We start from the raw sequence: 20,755 nt of genomic DNA on the forward strand, positions 1-20,755 counted from the left end.
TTTATGCAATGTTTTAGTTGATGTAGAGCTCCTTGTGTTGAAATGTTGGACTCCATGATCTTGGAGATCTTTTCCAACCCAAATGATACTATGATTCTATGATTCTCAATCACATAAACCTTCACTAAGACCTAACTACAGAACTCCAGCTCCACTGATCTATGCTGATATTATGTTGGGCAGCTACTAGAGATATTTTAATTGATATTTTCAGGCAAGGAAGGAAAAGAATACATGAAGGAAGTGTTGTCTTGATAGGAACAATATTTCAGCTATTTTTGAAACTTTAAAGGCAGAATTTTTGACAGAAACTACTTATTCTTTACTATTATGCCAGGTGTATGTAACATATACGTAATTTCTGGGAGCAGCATTTGAATAACTCTTAGTGCAGTTTATCCAGCTATATTCACTGTCCGTATATGATAAATAACAAGCAACCCTGTGATGCGACATCCCTCTCTTCATCACAGGGCGGGTGTCTAGGATTGACCTCATCCTCTATATGACCATCACCAATCCTCTTCCCGTTCCTCAGGTGTGGCTCTGGGATGTGGTTCTGACCAGCAGCAAATGCAGCCTGCACCCCAGTGGAGCAGAGTGGACAAAAGTGGCAGTGCTGGTGTGGGAAGCAGCTGCAGGGAACAAAAGAGTGGCTAAACTGAGCCAAGAGGAGCTAAGCCCAGTGCAACAGCATGGCAGCGCAGTGCAACATGAACAATTTAGCTGAGAGAGGTTTGTCCACCATTGTTTTCAATTGTCTTGGACTTAGGGATGGGGAAAGCCATCTATGGGAAGCACCCATCAACTTGTCTTTGTCTGGGAAAATGCACATGGTGCTGGGCACAGGAACAGCTGCCATCTTATCTTTGTGTGGGGAAAGCCACATGGCACAACCTAAGGGGAGTGCCAGCATCGTCTTTGTCCTGGTGGCCACACAGAACTGGTGATGAACACCCTTTGAGTGTAAAAACTGTCTTAGGCTGCAAGATGTGGCTGGAGGTGTGTATTCTATTGCCATCTGACAGAGGTGTGCACTTATCTTCTGTTAATTGAGCCACCTGTTAAAAGCAGGTGGGCAGTTTTCTTTTATCTCTCCCCCAACCAATCTTCCCTCTGGGAAATATCTTCTGTCAATGGCCCATTGAGTATCACTGCATGACTGATAAAATTACATCATCCCATTGTGAGATGCCCTGCCCAGGGGGAAGAGCCAAGCATTCCTACCTGGATATAATCTGAGACTTGGAACACCACAGGCAGCCTTTTCCACTGGATTGCCAGAGGAAGCCCAGGCCCACCTATACCACCACTGGACCTTCAGAGGAAAACTACACCCTTGTACAGGATCCCTGCCTCAACAGAACCACATCTGTCATTCCAGGAAGACTGTAGCCGCCAGTTCAACTGGACTGCTACCAATAGCCTGACCAACAGGGTGTCAAGTCGTATTCTGACTCTGTTGGTTTTGTTTTGTATTACTTTATTTTTTATTTTAATCTTTTTTTTTTCCTAATAAAGAACTGTTATTCCTACTCCCATATCTTTGCCTGAGAGCCCCTTAATTTCAAAATTATAATAATTCAGAGAGAAGGGATTTACATTTTACATTCCAAGGGAGGCTCCTGCCTTTCTTAGCAGAAACCTGTCTTTCAAACCAAGACAAGCACCTTTTTATTTGTTGTTAATATTGCTGCTATTACTATGTATTTCTTACTTCACTGATGTTTGCTTTCAGTAAACTGTTATCTCAACTCATAGTCTCTGCCTTTGCCCCTCTCTTGCCAAAGGGGGTTGTGGGAAAAGGAGTGGTGTATTTGTAGGTCTAATTTCTGACTGCTAGCAAACTACCACAGCAGTTTAAAGAAAATTACATTGTCCTACCTACCTCTGGATTAAATAAAAATCCATGTTAAAAAAGCCATGAATAGAGGTTGAGATGATAAAGTATGTCTGAGTAGCTAAATTCAGCATTTATCTATACTTGCTGGAAACTGCAACATCAGATAATTAAGGTTTTCTTTATATAAACAGAGGAGATTAATTATGGCATTTTAAATAGCATTATGGAATAATTGACAAAACTGTTTTCATTTTCATGGCTACTGTTACACACTTATCAGAAAATATTAATCCAAATATAACTAAAAATTCTCCCGAAGGCACTTAATTTGTAGGTTTTTGTGGTTTTCTTTTAAAGACAACTGTAATCATCAGAAAAACCATGTTGAATATGCTATTGGACAAACAATGTGATATGAAATGTCTCACAGGTTATATAAAGAGCTCATAGAATAATGTTTTTATAAACACATTATTTAGTAAAAATCTCCTTCAGCACACACAAGCCAGACAGCAAACTGTGCTCCTCCTCCTACTATCCGAGACAAAAAACCAAAACCAAACAACCAAAAAAACCCCAATTTAAAAAAGAAAAATTGGCAGACAGTAAACCTTTCCTGTTGCTGATAAAACAATTTCCACATTTTTCTTGCATCACTGTACTAGCTCTATTGTGCATTTCTTTTCTATCCACTCAGTTGCTCTACGCTTTGCTTTTGACTCTTTCTCTTGTGCATTAGTAGCAAGACCACGTTTATAGTTATCCAGATAGAGAGAAGTACTGTAAAGGGCTGGAAAAATATCTCTGTGTAAATCATATTAAAGATGCAATAAGAAGCTGAAACCTGTTGCAGAAAGAAGAAGCAGAATCCAGTCCAGTTTCTGGTGACAAAACTTGATGAATCAGAAGGTTAAAGTTTTTGGAAGATATCTGGCACCCAGCCTCTATTATCAGGTTAAGCCAGATGTAATTCTAAAGGATGAATGTAATAATGCTGAAATTTCACCTTCTGTTTTTCTTGATGCAACTACTTACAACAAAGTAGTTTTTACATAAAAAAGTCAATTCAGTTTAATCACTTAATGAAATCCACATGAAATTAAATCTGAATATAAAAAAAAGGGGTTTTTTACTCTAGGATAGTCATTCCAAGAGTGAAACCAGAATCAGAGAAAGGAACAGATGACTTATTCATCCAGTCCCAACCACCTTATAAATTTTAGATTTTGTTATAAATGACTAAATTTATACAAAAGCAAGTTTAATATGTTCAAGACATTCAATAGCAATTTCTAGTCAAGCATAAAAACCTTCAGGGAAGGGAATGCCAGGAGGAGAAGAAAAAAGAACACAGTCAGAAAAATTTTCTTTGGCGTGAAAGTCTCACTATTAAGAGCCTTGTTTCATGTTTGGTCAATTAAAATGCAGTATATTAAAATATAGTACCTTATAACACATGCATAGAGCCCGCTGTCTTGTACCACTGTTGGTCTGAACCAAATGGAGTCTTCTTCTTTGCTCATTCTGGTTCCATCAAAAGCTATAGGTTCCTCAAAATCTCCAGGTCCAGAGCTTTTGTACCACATCAAACTAAGTCCAGCACTTTGGGCTAGAGAGTAATTAGCTCTAATATATCCATAAAAGAGTGCACATTTTATACGAACAGGTTCTCCCACTAGAACTTGATATTTCTTGTAATCCACAGACCAGTCAGTGCATCCATCAGCTACAAGAGAAGAGAAAATGACAAGAGATTGTCAAAGGCTTTGGAAAGCACTATTCACAAAGCAGTCTTTATTGTGGGAAAGTATTGTATTTGAAAGAAAGTCCATTGAGGGACTAGCAGAATGCTTTTTATCCCTGAAAAATTAACTGCATTTTCATGATGTTTATGTCTGTACTTGTCTATAGTGGACAGAGCCATTAGGACATATACTGCTAAATGTTGATAATCTCTGAGCAGTAACTGAGCAATTGCTCTTCTATCTTTTGTGGAACTCCAGCATGACCAGTTATAAAATGCTGAAGTGAAATTAGTGCAGCACAGAGGGCAGGTGGTTCGCAGGGTGTCACCATCTAAACTGCATCAATCAAATATCTTCAGTGTTACCATGTCAGTGAAAGCCTCAGAAGGTATTAGGACAAGGAGCTGTGGTCTGAACCAAATTGTATGAAGGTTTGGGATAGATTTGAAAGAGGAGAAGAAACTGTCTTTACAATAAGACCAGATGCACAAATTACTTCCAGGAAAATTACTATCAATAATATAAATGGATTATTCAATAACACGTTAAACAGATCTTAGTTGGAATTCCTGACTTTCCGGAATTACATTACAAATTATGGTTATTAATGTTTTTTTTTTTTTTTTCATGTTGAATAACATCATTCCTCACCAATACTGTCCCACAAAAACTGCTTATCAGAAAGCAAAACTAAATTTATTTGACATGCCAAACTGCAGTGACATAACTAAACCCCAAGGCCAAAAACCCACCAAACTCACACCCTCATACCCTGTATTTTTAGTTAAGAATACTGAACAACAAAAGTAAAAGAGCTATTTTCTACAATGCCTTCCTTAACAAAAGTTTATATTTTTAAAAGCAATTTCAATCATGAAAATTCACCATTAGGTTAATACACTGAAAAACTCAGAATCCAGTCTCAGCTAGTTAACTAGCCCCCAATCCAGCCAGTAGAAAGCAATCAGTACATCCAAAGGACAACTTATTTCTTCTTAAAATTAGTATCTATATCTCATATAAATATTCTGCCTTTAAATTTGACACTTTATTAACTTTAAAAGAGCTCAGATAGACAGATAGCTATCTTAGAAAATCAACTTTTGAAAAACTCTAATTTCATCCTAGAATTTTACTAACTTTAACAGAGAATTCCAGCTGCTGTGCAAGGTAAAGCAATATTTGCACTTTGAACTTAGACAATATTTTGATCTGTTACTCGGGAGAAAAATATACCAGATAGTGATTTTTTGAGTCCTGTATTTGGGTAATGCCACAGTACTTATTATATATTGAAAAATAAGTAAGACTCAGACACTTTCACGCATCCCTTTGTAAGCAATACCCAAAGTTGATCCAACATAGAAAGACGGAGTAAAAGTGAGTGAATTAGAGTGAGTGAAAATTTAGAGTGAATTTGCATTGTGAACAGAATTCACACAGATATTTCATATACTTTTGAACTGTCTCTTCCTGCATTAACTTTTATGACCAGGAAGGGAAAATAATATGTCCCTGTTCCAATTTTCCTACACAACAGTTCCTAAAGATTAGTAAGTGTTGTTCCAAGGCCCTAATAAGACTTGTACTCATACATAAATTGAAGTGAATGGAAACAAAGCTGCACTATTAGCTTCCCCTTAGGACCAAAGAAACTAACTTTCATGTATTCCAGGATTCAATTACACCTTTTATCATTTCATTTTTACCTCTCTAAAAGAGCATTCTCCCTCACCTGATTTTATTTCTCTCTGCTTCTAAATCCCAATGCCAAAAATGAATTAACAGCCAGCTCTAAGCAGTGTTAATTTCATTATATAAGTTACCAGGTAATAACTTCTTCATCATACTTTATCATCAGATTGTAATCTTGCTTTTCACTGCTTAATTTAGCTAGTACAGGATGGTTTGCATTATTAGTTTGTAAGTTATGTCTTCTCTCTCAGGATATTAGGTTCTAATTGTTCCCAGTTCCTTTAACTTGCAGTATCCATGAGAATGGATTCAACAATGAGAATATATTGCTGAATAACACCAACTCAATCTCTTTGTATTGGAGGAAGGATTAAATATGCAAGGTAGATGCCACTGGCTTTGCTTCATCATGATCTTTCTCATAAGGGACCTAGGGGTCCTGGTCAGTGGCCAGTTGAACATGAGCCAGCAGTGCCCTGGCAGCCAGGAGGGACATCCCTGTCCTGGGGACATCAGGGACAGCATGGCCAGCTGGGCAAGGAGGGGATTGTCCTGCTCTGCTCTGCACTGGGGGGGCTCACCTTGAGTGCTGGGGGCAGTTTTGGGTGCCATGATAGAGAAAAGACATTATCCATTAGAGAGCATCCAAAGGAGGGCCGTGAGGATGGTGACAGGACTGGAGGGGAGACTGTGTGAGGTCACTTGTCTTGCTTAGCCTGGAGAAGACCAAGGGGAGACCTCACTGGGGTCTTCAACATCCTCATGAAGGGAAGCAGAAGGGAAGGTCCCAATTTCTTCACTCTCATGACTCATGACAGGAATTGGGGAAATAGCATGAAGCTGTGTCAGTGGAGGTTTAGGTTGGATATCAGGAAACTGCTTTTTGGCCAGTGGTTGGGCACTGGAACAGGCTCCCCAGAAAAGTGGTCAGAGTACCAAGCATGACAGAGTTCAAGAAGTGTTTGGACAGTGCTCTCAGGCACATGATGTGATTCTTGGGGTGTCCTGTGCAGGGCCAGGAGTTGGACTCCATGATCTGATGGGTGCCTTCTAACTCAGCATATTTTATGATTCTAGAAAAGCCTTCTAAGGACCATCTGATTTATCTATATATTCACAGAACTATTTGTTCATTTTTTGACACAAACCACATCAAAATGTCCCACCAGATATTTTAAGATAATGTCTACTTGTTCTGGATTCAGCTGGGAGAGAGTTAATTTCTTTTCAGCAGCTCTTAGAAGTGCTGTGCTTTGGATCCAGAACTAATGAGCCCACACCTGGAGTGCTGTGTGCAGCTCTGGGCTCCTGAATACAAATGATATGTACAGACTGCAGTGTCCAACAAAGGCCCACAAAGCTGATTAAGGGACTGCAGCATCCCTGCTATGAGCACAGGCTGAGAGCTGAGACTGTTCTGCTTGGAGAAGGCGTAGGGGGAATCTTAGTAATGAATACAAAAACCTGAAGGGAAGGTGCAGAGAGCCGGGCGCTTTCCACTGGTGCTCAGTAATAGGACAAGAGGCAATGGGCACGTCTTGAAACACAGCAGGCTCTTTCTGAACACCAGGAAACACTTTTTTTCTGTAAGGGCTACTGAAAATTCACACAGGAGGTTGTGAACTCTCCATTCTTGGAGATATTTAGAAGCCAGAGAGACGTGGTGCTGAAAAAACATTTCTGGTTGGACTGTATGGCCTACAGAGGTGTCTTCAACCTCAATCATTCTGTAATTCTGTGCTTTATTACAGTTACACTCAGTGATAACCTTAAGGAAACATCTGTCCTCTTCTCAAAGTGGTCTTTGGATGGAGTGAACATGAGAGGGTTTTTCTTCCTGCTTTCAGAAATATTATACCACTTAAACTGCCAACACTGACATTCAAGTCACTTAGAACTGTGTTAACCTAATTACAGCTGGAAGGCTTAATACCTTAAAAATCTTCCAGGAAAATCCTCACACTCAGCCAATGTGATAATCTATGTGAAGGTGCTAATTCAATTTTGTCAGACATAATAGAAAATCATCATTCCCATCATAAGACACACTGTGATATTTTCTGATAGCTGATATTTCCGGAGATAACTGTCGATCTCTGCAAAGAATGCTCCCAATTCCACAGTAAATGAGGAACATAAACAGAAGCTTAAAGCCACATAATGCAAAGGAAAACAGACTGTTATGTCCTTAAAAATAATACTGTGAACATTCAGATGATGATAGCATGCATGCACCATAACCAGCACTTTCTGCATGTAGTGTGTAGAGCACATATGCTTTTTTCAGTCTAGAAAAACTTGGATGCATCAAAAACTAATTAAAAGCCCAATTTCTAGATTCCTTGAGGAACATAAAGAAACATTTTAAAAGACCCAAACATATGTTCAGAGAATTCTTTTGATTTTTATATTGACATTGTTACCTTAAAAATATTTACATGTTAAATGTGTGCTACTGGCTTTGTAAAAAGGGACATGCATGCAGAAAACAACAAAGTTTTAATATTAATTCAGATTTTTTAATACTAAATAGATTGAATATTTCTAGTCAGTTTCATATTGTAACTGCATCCATATCTACCTTGAATGGATTTTTTTTTTGTGCAAAAGTAGGGCATTGACCAAATAAATTATCTAATGTTTCTTCTCTTAATCATGGCTGCTACTGACACAAAATCAACACTTTCAATTACATTGGTTCAAAACAACTATGGGGAAAAAAATAGACTCCATACTTTTCAATGTTTTTATTTATACCGTCACATCATCAAGCAGTCAATCATGTTTTATAAATTGAAATACACTTGAATAATTCAACAGCTTTGAAATTTCAGAACTGCCTTCAAAAGAATGGTTGTAGTCCCTAATCTCTATTTTAATATGCTGCCTGTTATTGCTACACATAATAGCACAATACAGAGTCCAGGATAAATATAATCCACTCAGTTATTTCCTTGAGTGATTTCGGGGTAGGAAATAAACCACACTGCATCACTCTCCTAATAATAAGATCGTTCTGCTCAATACACAAGTGTCTTGCATGCTGTATCTGCTGCATAGGAACAAACACACAGAATATTTAACATTACTAAGAAGGCCTTCCCCTTAATTTTTGGTATAATATGTATAATTTTCAAGGTAAAATTCAGTGCTGAAAAGGACAAAAATATAAAGTTAATAACTCTTGGGTCTGCTGCTGCAGCCTGATCTCATTTAAAAGTTTCAATTAAATATTTAGGTTTCAGGGCTAGAAAAGGTCTTCACTTTTTCAATACATTGGTAAAGATCTGATTTCCAGATAGGAAATAAGTCTGATGGTTAAAAACAGTTCTCCTAAAACATTTATAAAAGAAATAGCAAATCATCCTAGTTGTTTTTCATGTAATGATATTTAATAAAATAAAAATTAGCAACATTTACTTTTTCCTGCTCACCTGTGTTTGTAATTCTGTTCTAAATTTTATACAAAAAGGATTATGCAATATCACTGTCTCTTCTATTTATTTGTCAGCTACTTTGGGGTTTTTTAATAAGGCATTTGCAAACCTGACAAAGAAGTGATATCATAAATCACAAAAAAATTCTGAAATGTGGGTGTGTAAAGGAGAAAGCATCAGGTCTTGTTCCTAAAGCTGGGAAATTGTGAAGGAGAGCACTAAGGGATAGAGAAATAAGATGGGAGTATGTAAGGAGAGTAAATGTGATGGGTAGAGAAATCAAAGGATGTTGTATACGTGCTGTAAGATTTTGGGGTAGGGTGGAAAATAGCAGGCATAACAGGTCAAGAAAACAGGCTTTCCTTAATTGGCTGCTCAAAAAACAGCATTTTAAAAGTTCATTAAGTGATGCATAAGACTCAGGATTACTTTCTTTAAAACAATTCCCACAACAATATTTTACCATCAAAATCGCAGTCTGGTCTGGATTACTTTGCTCTTTATCATCCTTTTTACTTTCTGCTTTTTGCTTAGACTAGATGGTATTAAAATAAAAAAAATAAAAATTAAGGTTTTATAGTTTATAGCGCACTCATTACAGTGCCTGAGCCAATTAACTCTATCCAACATAACACATGGTATTCTAGTGTGGGTTCTCATTATGAAGACATGCAAAGATTGTCTATTTTTGGCTTGCGTATGCTTTTATTTGATACAAAAATAAGCTCTGACAGGAATGAAGAAGCAGAGCTTAGAAACAACACATTATGGAGATGAGAGAGAACATGGTCAATTCTATTCTTAGACTCCTCAGATTTTCAAAGTACTACCAGTATGAAATTGGAAAAATGAAAAAAAAAATTAAATTAGCATTAATGTTATCAAATGACCACATCAGGTATTTTATATGCAATTAAATTTCTTTTTGCACTGACTGCTATTACAGCTTTGCATATTGCTGTACTGCACTTCTGTTGGATACAGCATTTTCATTTCAAAAAAGCATTTTTCGTTCTCTTGAAAACTCATGTAAAATTATGGTTTAGGCTAAAACCACATATTTTGTTCTCCATCTAAAACTCTGTAGTGGCTGTCAGGAGAGGGTGCCAGTAATAGAAAAGATGTTGAATGACATTTCAGGGAAACAGAAAAATTATTTTGGATATCACCATCTATTAAAGAAGTTAGTTCCTAAAAATTGCACTTTTTCCAACCCCAGACAAGTTGTGAAAGGGGTAGATGTGGTGGTAGTTGAAGAATTTTGGCAAATGCATTAGCTCATAGGAAGAGGAATAACAAAAAAAGAAATCTATGTCTTGCCATAAATTAATTAAAAATACTGTTTCTCGGCTTCAGATTACTGCAATGACAAGAGACAAGGTATATATGCCTAGGTACTGGGCTACTTAGAGACATAATATGCATGAAAATAGCTTTATGTCAATCTGGAGGGAAGTTTTTTTTATGTCATTCTCTCTTTTACCTAATCCAAGCCAAATTAAATAGAATTTTTGTCTGAGTTATTGCTATTCCTTTAATTACCAAAAGTATTTTGTAAAAAATATTAAATCACAGAAGCTATTTTTAGAAAAAAAATGCTGTTCAAGGCAGAGCAATGCAGGAGCAAATGCTGCACTTCCTAAGTTCCTACTCAAAACCAAGAGCTTTTCCCAGTTATTTATTCAGTTCCTTTTGCATCTTTCAAATCCTCCTATTCTGTTTTACCATGTCATATAAATTAGGAAGTTCTGTAAACACACACTTTAAAGTTATCCTGGCTGGACTGGACTGATCAGATTCTGCAGCAAGCACCCACACAGCTTCTCAATCACTAAGCCACACATGCAACAGAACAGGGGAAAGACTAGGAAAAGCAAAAGAAAAATCATTGGTCAAGATAAAAGTGGTTTAATAAGTGAAGAGAAAAAACCCACAAGTGATGCATAAGCACTTCCTCCTTACCCCCACAAGCAGACAAATGACTAGCTGGTCTCTGAACAATGGCTACCTCAAAAGCCAAAACCTGCCAAATTTATTTCTGATCATGATGTTATTTGGTGTGGGATATCTCTTTGGCCAATTTGGATGAGTTGTCCCAGCAGTGTCCCCTCTCAATCCCTTATCCCCCACCCTTGGAGAATAGAATAGGAAAAAGAGGATTCTTGTGGTGCAAGCACTGCTCAGCAATAGTCAAAACACTGGTGTGTTACCAACACATTTTCAGTCAAAAATCCAAAACATAGCACCATAAATGCTTCTGTGAATTAACAAAACTCCATCTTGCCCAGACTTCATACACAGATTCTTAATCTGTTTGTTTCTGTCTGCTACCTTCTTTCAATTATTCATTTCCAGCTCAGAGACTGTCTGTACATTTACAGTTACAGCATAGGGATGGAGGCATAATTTAATCAACAGCCACAAAACACAAGTTTGTTTACTAGATTAATATCCAAAGCCTGATATTAAACTGCATTAATTTCTGTGCCCATGTGAAATGAATTGGTTCTTCTTTATTATATTTACTATAAAACTTTATTTGAGGGTGGTTCTACATCCTCTGTTTCTTTCACAGAACCACAGAATAGTCTGAGATGGAAGGGACCCACAAGGATAATTGAGTTCAGCTCTTAAGTAAATGGCCCATATTGGGATCAAACCCATAATTTTGGTGTTAGCAGAAAATCCTTATATGGCTATACCAGATTATCTGCAGTCCTTTTTGAATCTTAAGAGCTCAAGTTTCTTTCCTCCCTGCTCCCCAAACATACTGTGATTTATTTTGAAAGACAGCTTCCCCCCAGTCTCACTATCACACAATTTCTATATAATGTATAGCTTTTTATGTAATCTCATATATATATTACACATATATGTTTAGATATAGAATCTCAACATGAGTATGTGAAGAAGTCAAGTGTGGTACGTTCTGGTCTTAAAACTCCCTCTGGAATGACTAAACAAAATAGTAACTCAGCCTGAAGAGAACTGGGGAGAGGCTGAACTAATTTCTAAAAATTGAACAAGCACATGTAAGGGTAGGGTTTTTTCCCCGTAGAAAGGAGATTTCCCAGAGAAGAGAATCTCTGGGCCATGCTGGGGTATCATGTTGGATAGCAGATGGCAAATTATTTCATCTCTTCCATAATCTCTCAATTATTGAAACTGCTTCTGAAATTACATTCTGTTCACCAGCAGCTTCATTTTGGAGATTATGAGGAAGATCAAGGATTTTTTCATGTTGGAATTTCAGTAGCACTCCAGTAACAGCTGCACTGTATAGCTCCAAACTATTTCCACGAAGAACTCAACCACTTAAAGTTGCTGAATACAAGCTGAACTCTGATAACTAAATATTTGAGAACTGTCCACATGAAGTAAATATAAGAAAAATCAGCAGATTAGTTCATAACACAGGATGATTAAAATTAATCAAATGACAACATGTGGATAGGTCTGTACAATTACCTTGTTGCTGTGACTTATCTAGTGGAAATTTCTTAAACTGCATTATCATGACTATGTGACTAATACTGTGCAGAAATGCAAAGGATTGCAGTGAGAGCTTCAGAAAGAGCTCTCTCAGAAACCAAAAAACCCACTTTATTTCTAACAGACTTTGAATCAAAGTATCATTCTTACTTTAAAACTTGAAAGATGGAAAGTCCTAACCATATAATCATTATATAAACAGATAGAACCATATAATCATCATATAAATAGAATAGGCCATGATGTTACAAGGAATATACATATTTTTAAAAATTACATATTTCTGTTTGTTATTCTGTTCTACATTAATTTTACTCCTAAAATACTGGGGGAAATTTAATATATGGAAATTGGGATCTAGGATTTAAAATATCAATATTCTTTGTGAAAGAAAACTTTAACTGCATACAACTCCTAGAGGTTTTGATGGCTGTTTCTTGCCCACTAGTAGTCCTGCTAGACTGAAACTGCAGATATGTATTTATTTAGAGCCATATATGTGTCAGACAGCTATTTGTGTTTAGAACTGCAATTAAATAGAAGCTAGAATGCAGTATAGCATTAGAGACCACAAAGAAGTTCTAGGAAGTTTTTATTTTTCTTTACTCAATATGAAAAAGTAATTTATTTTTCCCAAAGCTGGGAAGAATTTTTTAATAATCTTTAGTGTATATCACTGCTTCGATTTTATTTATTGTGTGTGTGCATGCGAAAATAATTTACTTAGTAATTGCAGTCTTCTTGAACAGGGATATGTTGTCAATATTTATATCAATATTTTAATATAAATGTATGGTGCCATTAGGAATCTGCTAAGCCAGGCTTTAGTAATCATCAGCAGTTTTGAGACAGTCCAGAAACATTTAAACATTTGAAGAGAGAATAATGTCTTTTTTGGGGCAGGTCAGTGGAGCAGAGCTGGACCAAAAGGCTGAGTCTGGGAGGAGGGAAGGAGACCCAGGGCAGAGAGGTCAGAGGAAGGGCAGTGACTCTCTGGCCTGTCAGGGCACCCTGGTGGCCTGGGAATGACCAGCATAGCTCCGGGAGACCAGAAGGATTCTCCACAGCACAGGTCAGCATTGTGCTGCCACCAAACTGGGGCAAATAATGACTGAAGATGGGGAAAAATTCCCACAAACTGCCCCTCCACAAGGCTGCATCTTCAGCAGGTGGCATTTAAAAAAATTACTGCTCTTGTAACAGTCTATTCTGTTATGTCATTACATATATTAACGAGTTTCAAAAAATCTGGTAATGCAGTGTCTACTACACTGGTAATGGGTACTGGTATTCTGGTTTGTGCACATGTGGACAAGCATCCAGCTTCTGGGAAGGACGCATTTTCCTTCTCTTTTGCATTTCTTTTTAGTCCCAAGAGCCCTTTAACATTTTCTGGGTGAAGGACTAAAAGGAAAAATAATTTCTTGACATTACCCTCAATCTCACTACCAGCACACATCACAGGGCCAACTGCCATAATGATTAGGAAATATGTATTAACCAAATATAAGAAATGTAGTCATTGTCAGTTTGTAGATCCTCTTTTATACAAAACCCCCCCATTATTTAATGGGACTACTAACAGAGTCTGGGAAAAAGAAAAAAGTATTCTCATTGCCCAAAACCACAAGAAAAGCTTTTATTAATGTATAAAGTGGGATAATTTATCATCAAATGCATAAAGAAATGACATATTTTCTTGTGAAACAGAAACTAATTTTTAATTTAAGATGTTTTTATGATGCATTCTCTTTTCCTACAGATGTTACCAAGTGAAAGTATGGTAGTTTAAGCCAAAAGGAACTTCATTAAAGACTTAGCAAGAAACAACAATAGTAGCTGAACTTTAAAGAGAAAATATTAACAATAGTAAATCTGCACTCCAGGATTACAAAAAGTCATTATAAATCTGTTTGTACACTTTTTCTCTGTTTTAGAAGAACCCACATTATTATAGCATCTGGCATTTTCCTTCCTTTTTTTGGGTTCCACATTAAGTCAAGAAGCTAAAGCTTATGAAAGTTATTAAATTTTGTAAATCTTTGCTCCTGTCTTTGACATTTCCTCTGTTCCCACATCCACATGCCACATGTTTGCCACACTTGAGACAGCTTACCAAAGAGAAAGAGGTCACCAGGGTAACACAGTTCACTACCTTAATCCCATCAGGCAAAGGAAATTTAAATCAGTAATATTTGAGTTTGAGAAAAAAACTTTACACCTTTCACCAAAGTTTACTTTAAGGCTTAGTGTGAATGTTTTCGTTGAAGCAAATCTAAAGAAATAGAAAGGATTTAATTGAGTTAGGAATCCAAATCCCACAAGACTCAGATAAAAAGCTTCCTCAGGTACCTTTGTGGCTCAGGTAAGCACACTGATGTGCTTAGCTGCATTGAATTTCAAAGACAAAATCAAAACATCAGAGCACTTCCTTTTCTCTATTTATGCTGTATTCTAGAATACATTCAAAATTAAAACTCATTAGATAAATCAAGCAAAATACATTATTATACTGAAATACATTTTTGCATCCTGATTCTATGAATACCATAAAAATATTTTTTGACTGAAATTCTGAAAACATTTTAAATGAGAAAAATATGTCGTCCTCAGTTGAAAGACAATTTTTTTTATATACTATAAAACAAATTTTTCATTCTGGTTAAATGAACAGACACAAGAATATTTATTTGATTGTGGAACTGCTTTTTCCTACAGTTACATTGGGATTCATGGTCAGGTTGGATGGCTCAAATTTGCCATGGCTACAGCTGTCCCAATGGGAAATGGAGTACCCAAAAGCTGTACCAGTGGGAAGATGAAATACCAGGAGCTGTCCCAGTGGGAAAATGAGAGACACCAAAGGTTGTCCCAAAGGGAAGACAATGGCAGGAAGAAATTGATAAACTCAACTCCCCGACTGGATAACAGGAGCTTCTGGCAGGGGTTGTTCATAGCTCCTGGCTCACCAATCCAAGAAACCCACTGACTCTAGGAAAGAGGAAGACTGAGCAAGCAGACTAATTTGCATGAAATAAGAGGGAATCTTTAAAACAATATAAGATAGAATACTAAATACTTAGAGAGCCACATAATTGGTTTGTTAATATATGTAAATAATGAAAAGCATTGATAGTCCTGATGCTGGCTTTGTGGATTTGCCATCCAGCATCCCTTTCTGTGCAGAACTGAAAATAAATCAAATTCTTCCACTCTGTGGTGGATTACACTTTCACTCTCTGGGGGCTTCTTGCACACTGTGGGAAAGAACAAATTTTGGGATAACAGCTTTGCCATGGACACATTAATAAAACACGATGGTTTTCCAACCATGCTAACCTGGGCCTTGTCCATCTTGGGAGCAAGACAGGTGCAGACAGGACAACTGAGATTTCCAATTTAATTGCTGCACAGTTGCTGTGGCCAAGGTGGTCACCATTCACCACTTCACCCACAAGAGCCTCTCTGGGAACAAGTGGCAAATCACAGAGGTCACCTCTCTGAGTCAGCTCCCCGAGTCCTGTACCAAAAAGCTGTCACCCAGCTGTTTTAGGAATCTCCTGGACCTGTTTCTACTAGTTTTCTGGCGTTCTCAATTAACACCCACAACCTTAATTCCCCCATAAGGACAAGGGTGGTTGATTTGGAGGCATCCCTTGGGTTCTTAAACAAGAAATTTTTGGTGCCACAGTCTTGGCAGGGTGGCCAAGGGCAGCCTCCCATGAGGACAGTCACACTCGTTTTTCCCTCCGTCCTTACACAGAGGCATGGACATTGCAGCCCCTCCATTACACCCAACACTCACAACAGAGCCTGGCACACTCACACGCTGCTGCAGCCTTCCTTGCACACTCACAACAGAGCCCTGCACACTCACATGCTGCATTGGTGCCTTGCACACTCACACGCTGCAGCAGTCCCTGCACACTTACACTGCATCAGTGCCCTGCACTCACACACTGCAGCAGTCCTTGCACAATCACACACTGCATTGGTGCCTTGCACACTCACACACTGCAGCAGTGCCTTGCACACTCACACACTGCAGCAGTCCCTGCACAATCACACACTGCATTGGTGCCTTGCACACTCACACACTGCAGCAGTCCTTGCACAATCACATACTGCATTGGTGCCTTGCACACTCACACGCTGCAGCAGTCCCTGCACACTTACACTGCAGCAGTGCCCTGCACTCACACCCTGCAGCAGTCCTTGCACACTCACACCCTGCAGCAGTCCTTGCACACTCACACACTGCATCAGTCCTTGCACACTCACACCCTGCAGCAGTCCTTGCACACACGCTGCAGCAGTGCCCTGCACTCACACACTGCATCGGTGCCTTGCACACTCACACCCTGCAGCAGTCCTTGCACACTCACACGCTGCAGCCATGCCTTGCACACTCACACCCTGCAGCAGTCCTTGCACACACACCCTGCAGCAGTGCCCTGCACTCACACCCTGCATTGGTGCCTTGCACACTCACACGCTGCAGCTGTGCCTTGCACACTCACAGGCTGCAGCAGTCCTTGCACACTCACACGCTGCAGCTGTGCCTTGCACACACACACTGCAGCAGTCCTTGCACACTTACACTGCAGCTGTGCCCTGCACACTCACACCCTGCAGCAGTCCTTGCACACTCACAGGCTGCATCTGTGACCTGTACACTCACACCCTTCAGCAGTCCTTGCACACTCACAGGCTGCAGCAGTGCCTTGCACACTCACACCCTGCAGCGCTGCACCAGACAGTCACAGCGGGGCCTTGCACACTCCTCTGCTGCCCCTGTGCCCTTCCCACCACACTGCAGCAGGGCACTGGGGCTCACAGCAGCGAGCTGTGCACACTCACACTCAGCGGGGCTGTGCCTCTTTGCACACTCAGAGGGCTGCCCTGTTGCACACCCCACTCGTGCTCACAATCCTGCTCTGCACACACACCTTTCTGAAAGAGCCCAGCCTGCAAACTCACACTGTGCCTTTCCAGCCGCTGAAGAAATGAACATTTGTTCAAAGGAATTCAGTGAAATTAGAAATGGTTGTAAGAGCACCTTATAACCCAAATATTCCTCCGAGACTCACTCTTATTGAGTGATGCTTCGCTCTGTTTGATCTCTGTACAGTCTTTTTGCTACCTCTAATGCACGGAGGTAAAGAAAACGCTAGTATATTTTTCAAGATAAGGTCACAGAGCTGAAATAGATTTTGATCTGTGATTATTTAAAACTTCTTCAGGGATTTTTCAATTTTAGAACTGATTCACCTTCTATGTATCTTCACTGTCCTCCTCTACACGTATAGGCACACTTAAATATACAATTCAATTATTAGTGATGAATTTTCTTGCACGGTGTAAGAAATTCCAATGAGAATAATCTGAGTGCAATCTGGAGCTGTGCAATTTGGGGGTCACTATTTTCACAGCCCTCTGCTAATACTGTAGGAAGGCAACACGTGGAATGTACAAATATAGGATCAGATTTATGTCAGAAGAAAGGAGACGTGACTGAAGTAGACAAATAGATATATATACCATCATCTGTACAACCAAATATGAATTTCTGGGTTTTTGTCCAGATGGAGCAGAGAAAAAAAAACAGGGACTTTTCCTATTCGGGAAAAAAATAAAGAAACCACTTCCATCTTTTCCTCTTCTGAACTAAAATAAATAAAATTAAGGGTGTACACGTGGACATGAAGAAGAAAAAAGAGTATATAAAAAATATGGGAAAGAACCAAGACTGGATAATCCTGAAAGTCTGAGAAAACATATGAAAAACAACAGATTTGATAAAGTTTCATATGATTCTCATTAAAAGAAGTGCTTATATTGCTCCTTGTTTAATCTTGTTTTATTATGTTGCTCCTCAGCATTCAAGTTTTTTTCATGTGAATACAATAGCAAACAAGTGAATTCCTGCAATAGTTCATATTATCCCTCTATACTTTCTTTCTGGGGTAAATAATACATATCAATTTAGAAAATTTTCCAACACAAAGTTCATGCATGAGCATGCTTGACTGTTTTAGAATGAGTTAAATTTAAGGCTTGTTTCTTTTTGGAGAGGACTGCAATTCCTGGTAGACAGATAGAAGAAGATGCAGAAAAGCCTAAAATTGCAACGCTGACTTCTGAATCTCTAAGCAATTGAAGCAGTGGGGAAGAAATTTAGCCTGAATACAAGTTCCCTTGTGATAAACAAGTTATTTATTTTGCTTGGACTTCCTACAGCCTTTATGCCTCTGGATAAAAGTTTTTAGATCATTCTAGTGTCTTCAATCTGTGTTTAGACACTAGGTTAACTGCCTGAAAGAGGGATACAGCAGGAGAACAATAGACCACCAGGACTCTCTAAGAAGCCAGGAGAGAAAACCAAAACAACATACACAGATATACACATATACATTTTTTTTCTTTTTTTGTTTGGGTCTTTTGGGGGGGGTTTGTTTGGTTTAGATTTTTTTTTGGTTTTGTTTTGGTTTGCCTTGTTTTTATTTTCCTGTAATGAGTAAGAAAAAGATACATATAAGTATACACATAGACAGCTTACATATATTTATAAGACAGGATAAGGTTGGCTCACTTTCCCTGGCCTGCACTGGGCATGAAGCAGCCCAATATTAGCACAGTGGTGCACAAGCTGTTAAGTTTTGTACCTCAGGATGGGAGCAGCCCTGCGCTAATGAGAGCACACAGCTTCCAGCCTGGAAAGCTGCAAAGCTCACAACTGTCAGTGCAGGCATCTCCAAGTAACACAGAACTTCTACTTCCCCTTTCCAGATGAGCTCAGCCCCTCAAAGCAGTCAGAGCAGTTACAGCAAACCCTCATTCATTTTTTCACACGCTTTCTCAGGGGTTTTGTGAGTGCTGCCATTCACTGTCCCATTTTACAGCAATAAATTAGTGCCACTCCAGCAGCTCAGGCTGGCTGCTCACATGGCATTTCTCAGCACATTAGCCAAACAGTAGGAGAAGCCACACGTGTCTCTCATTTGACACTTGAGTCTCATTCCACACTTGGGTTTGCCAACAGAGTAAGAAATGGTATTTATCAAGCTTCTCCTCAACACAGTCTTCTTAATATCAAGGGAAAATTGTCTTTGAGGGTAAAATCGTCTCCAGTTGAGAAATGTTTTCTGTACTGGTATGTTGAGAGTGTAAGTAAACAGTTCTCACACTGGTCATCAGCAGCTTAATTAGCACTGTCCTCTAATTAGGCTTGATCTTTAATGACAAAAAATGTACCCAAGAAAACAACCAACATGAATAAAAAGATTATAGCTTTACAGAATAGTCTAATTAATACAAATGACCCTGATATTTAGGATTTTGAAATAAATCTCTTTTTCTTTCAGCTAACCTTTGAAATTGAGGCCAACAGTTTTCTAGATGATTTTTTTAATTTAGAAAAAAATCACATCATGATACACAGACCTACCAGCAGCAAGACAGGCAAAAGAAAATCTAAGGTAAGATTTTATGCCTCCTTAAGGGGCAATTGCAAATCTGTTCTTTAATGTGCCACTAACCCAGAGGGGCAGGTAAGGAAATAAAATCAAAACTAAACCACAGCCACTGTATGTAGTATGTATGAAATTTGATATGATTAAATCTCACTGTATGGCACATGCTGTTACATTTCACCCATAATAAAGGAAATAAACAGGATAAGTTATGCAAATATGAATCCCAAAATTCTCACAGACTTCATGCTTGGGAAGCTGGTTTTCTATTTCCTCAGAAGAGATTTTTAAAATGATGATGAAAGAACGAGAGAAAGAGAGAAAGAGAGAGAGAGAGAAAGAAAGAAGGAAAGAAGGAAAGAAGGAAAGAAGGAAAGAAGGAAAGAAAGAAAGAAAGAAAGAAAGAAAGAAAGAAAGAAAGAAAGAAAGAAAGAAAGAAAGAAAGAAAGAAAGAAAGAAAGAAAGAAAGAAAGAAAGAAAAAGAAAGACTATTTTTAGTTGCAGGAATTGAGCGATCAAATTAAAATCCAGGTCTCCTATTTAACTTGGCCTGCTTTAGATGATTATTTATGAACTCTAGGTGATATGAAATTCTGGTTATTATAAAAATATTATTAGCAACTCCATAGTTAAGGACATACTGAGTTTTTTGCTGAAAGTGATTAAAATTCTTCCATTTCACACTTCACTGGTTTAATCTTTGGTTTAGAGTTAACAGTATCTTCATAGCAAAACTGATTTTCTTTTTGTCAAAAATATCTCTCAGAGAAAAAAAAAAACAAACATTAAATCAATTCCTTCTGGATTTTTCTTTTATCTTCCAAATGCTTCCTATGTTCCTTCTCAAAATCATGAAAATCACACAGTTAAAACTTACATTATATAGCTTTGTATGTAACCACATTTTAGACAGGTTACATGTCAAAGCACATTTTATTCCCTTTATGCATTATATCCCCCTCATAAAAGTTGAATTAGAAACCTAAACCTTCTTTCCTTTTTTCTACCATTCAGCATCTCACCCTATCTCTATCACTACTTTTTATCCAGTTTTTTTGAAGAAAACTACAG

The 20,755-nt window shown here is 38.2% G+C and overlaps 1 protein-coding gene across 1 annotated transcript in view; it reads right to left on the minus strand.

Moving 5' to 3' along the window:
• IL1RAPL1 (interleukin 1 receptor accessory protein like 1) overlaps positions 1 to 20,755 on the minus strand; it is a gene marked incomplete at its 3' end in the record, with an annotated part of 579,463 nt that overhangs the window by 298,539 nt on the left and 260,169 nt on the right. Inside the window, exon 2 of the mRNA XM_084226567.1 lies at positions 3,290 to 3,569. Within this exon, the coding sequence (XP_084082693.1) occupies positions 3,290 to 3,569 (280 nt within the window). The remainder of the gene's footprint in view (positions 1 to 3,289; positions 3,570 to 20,755) is intronic.

The sequence above is a fragment of the Fringilla coelebs genome (assembly GCF_963513975.1).
Source record: "Fringilla coelebs genome assembly, chromosome: 2".
Lineage (NCBI taxonomy): Eukaryota > Metazoa > Chordata > Aves > Passeriformes > Fringillidae > Fringilla > Fringilla coelebs.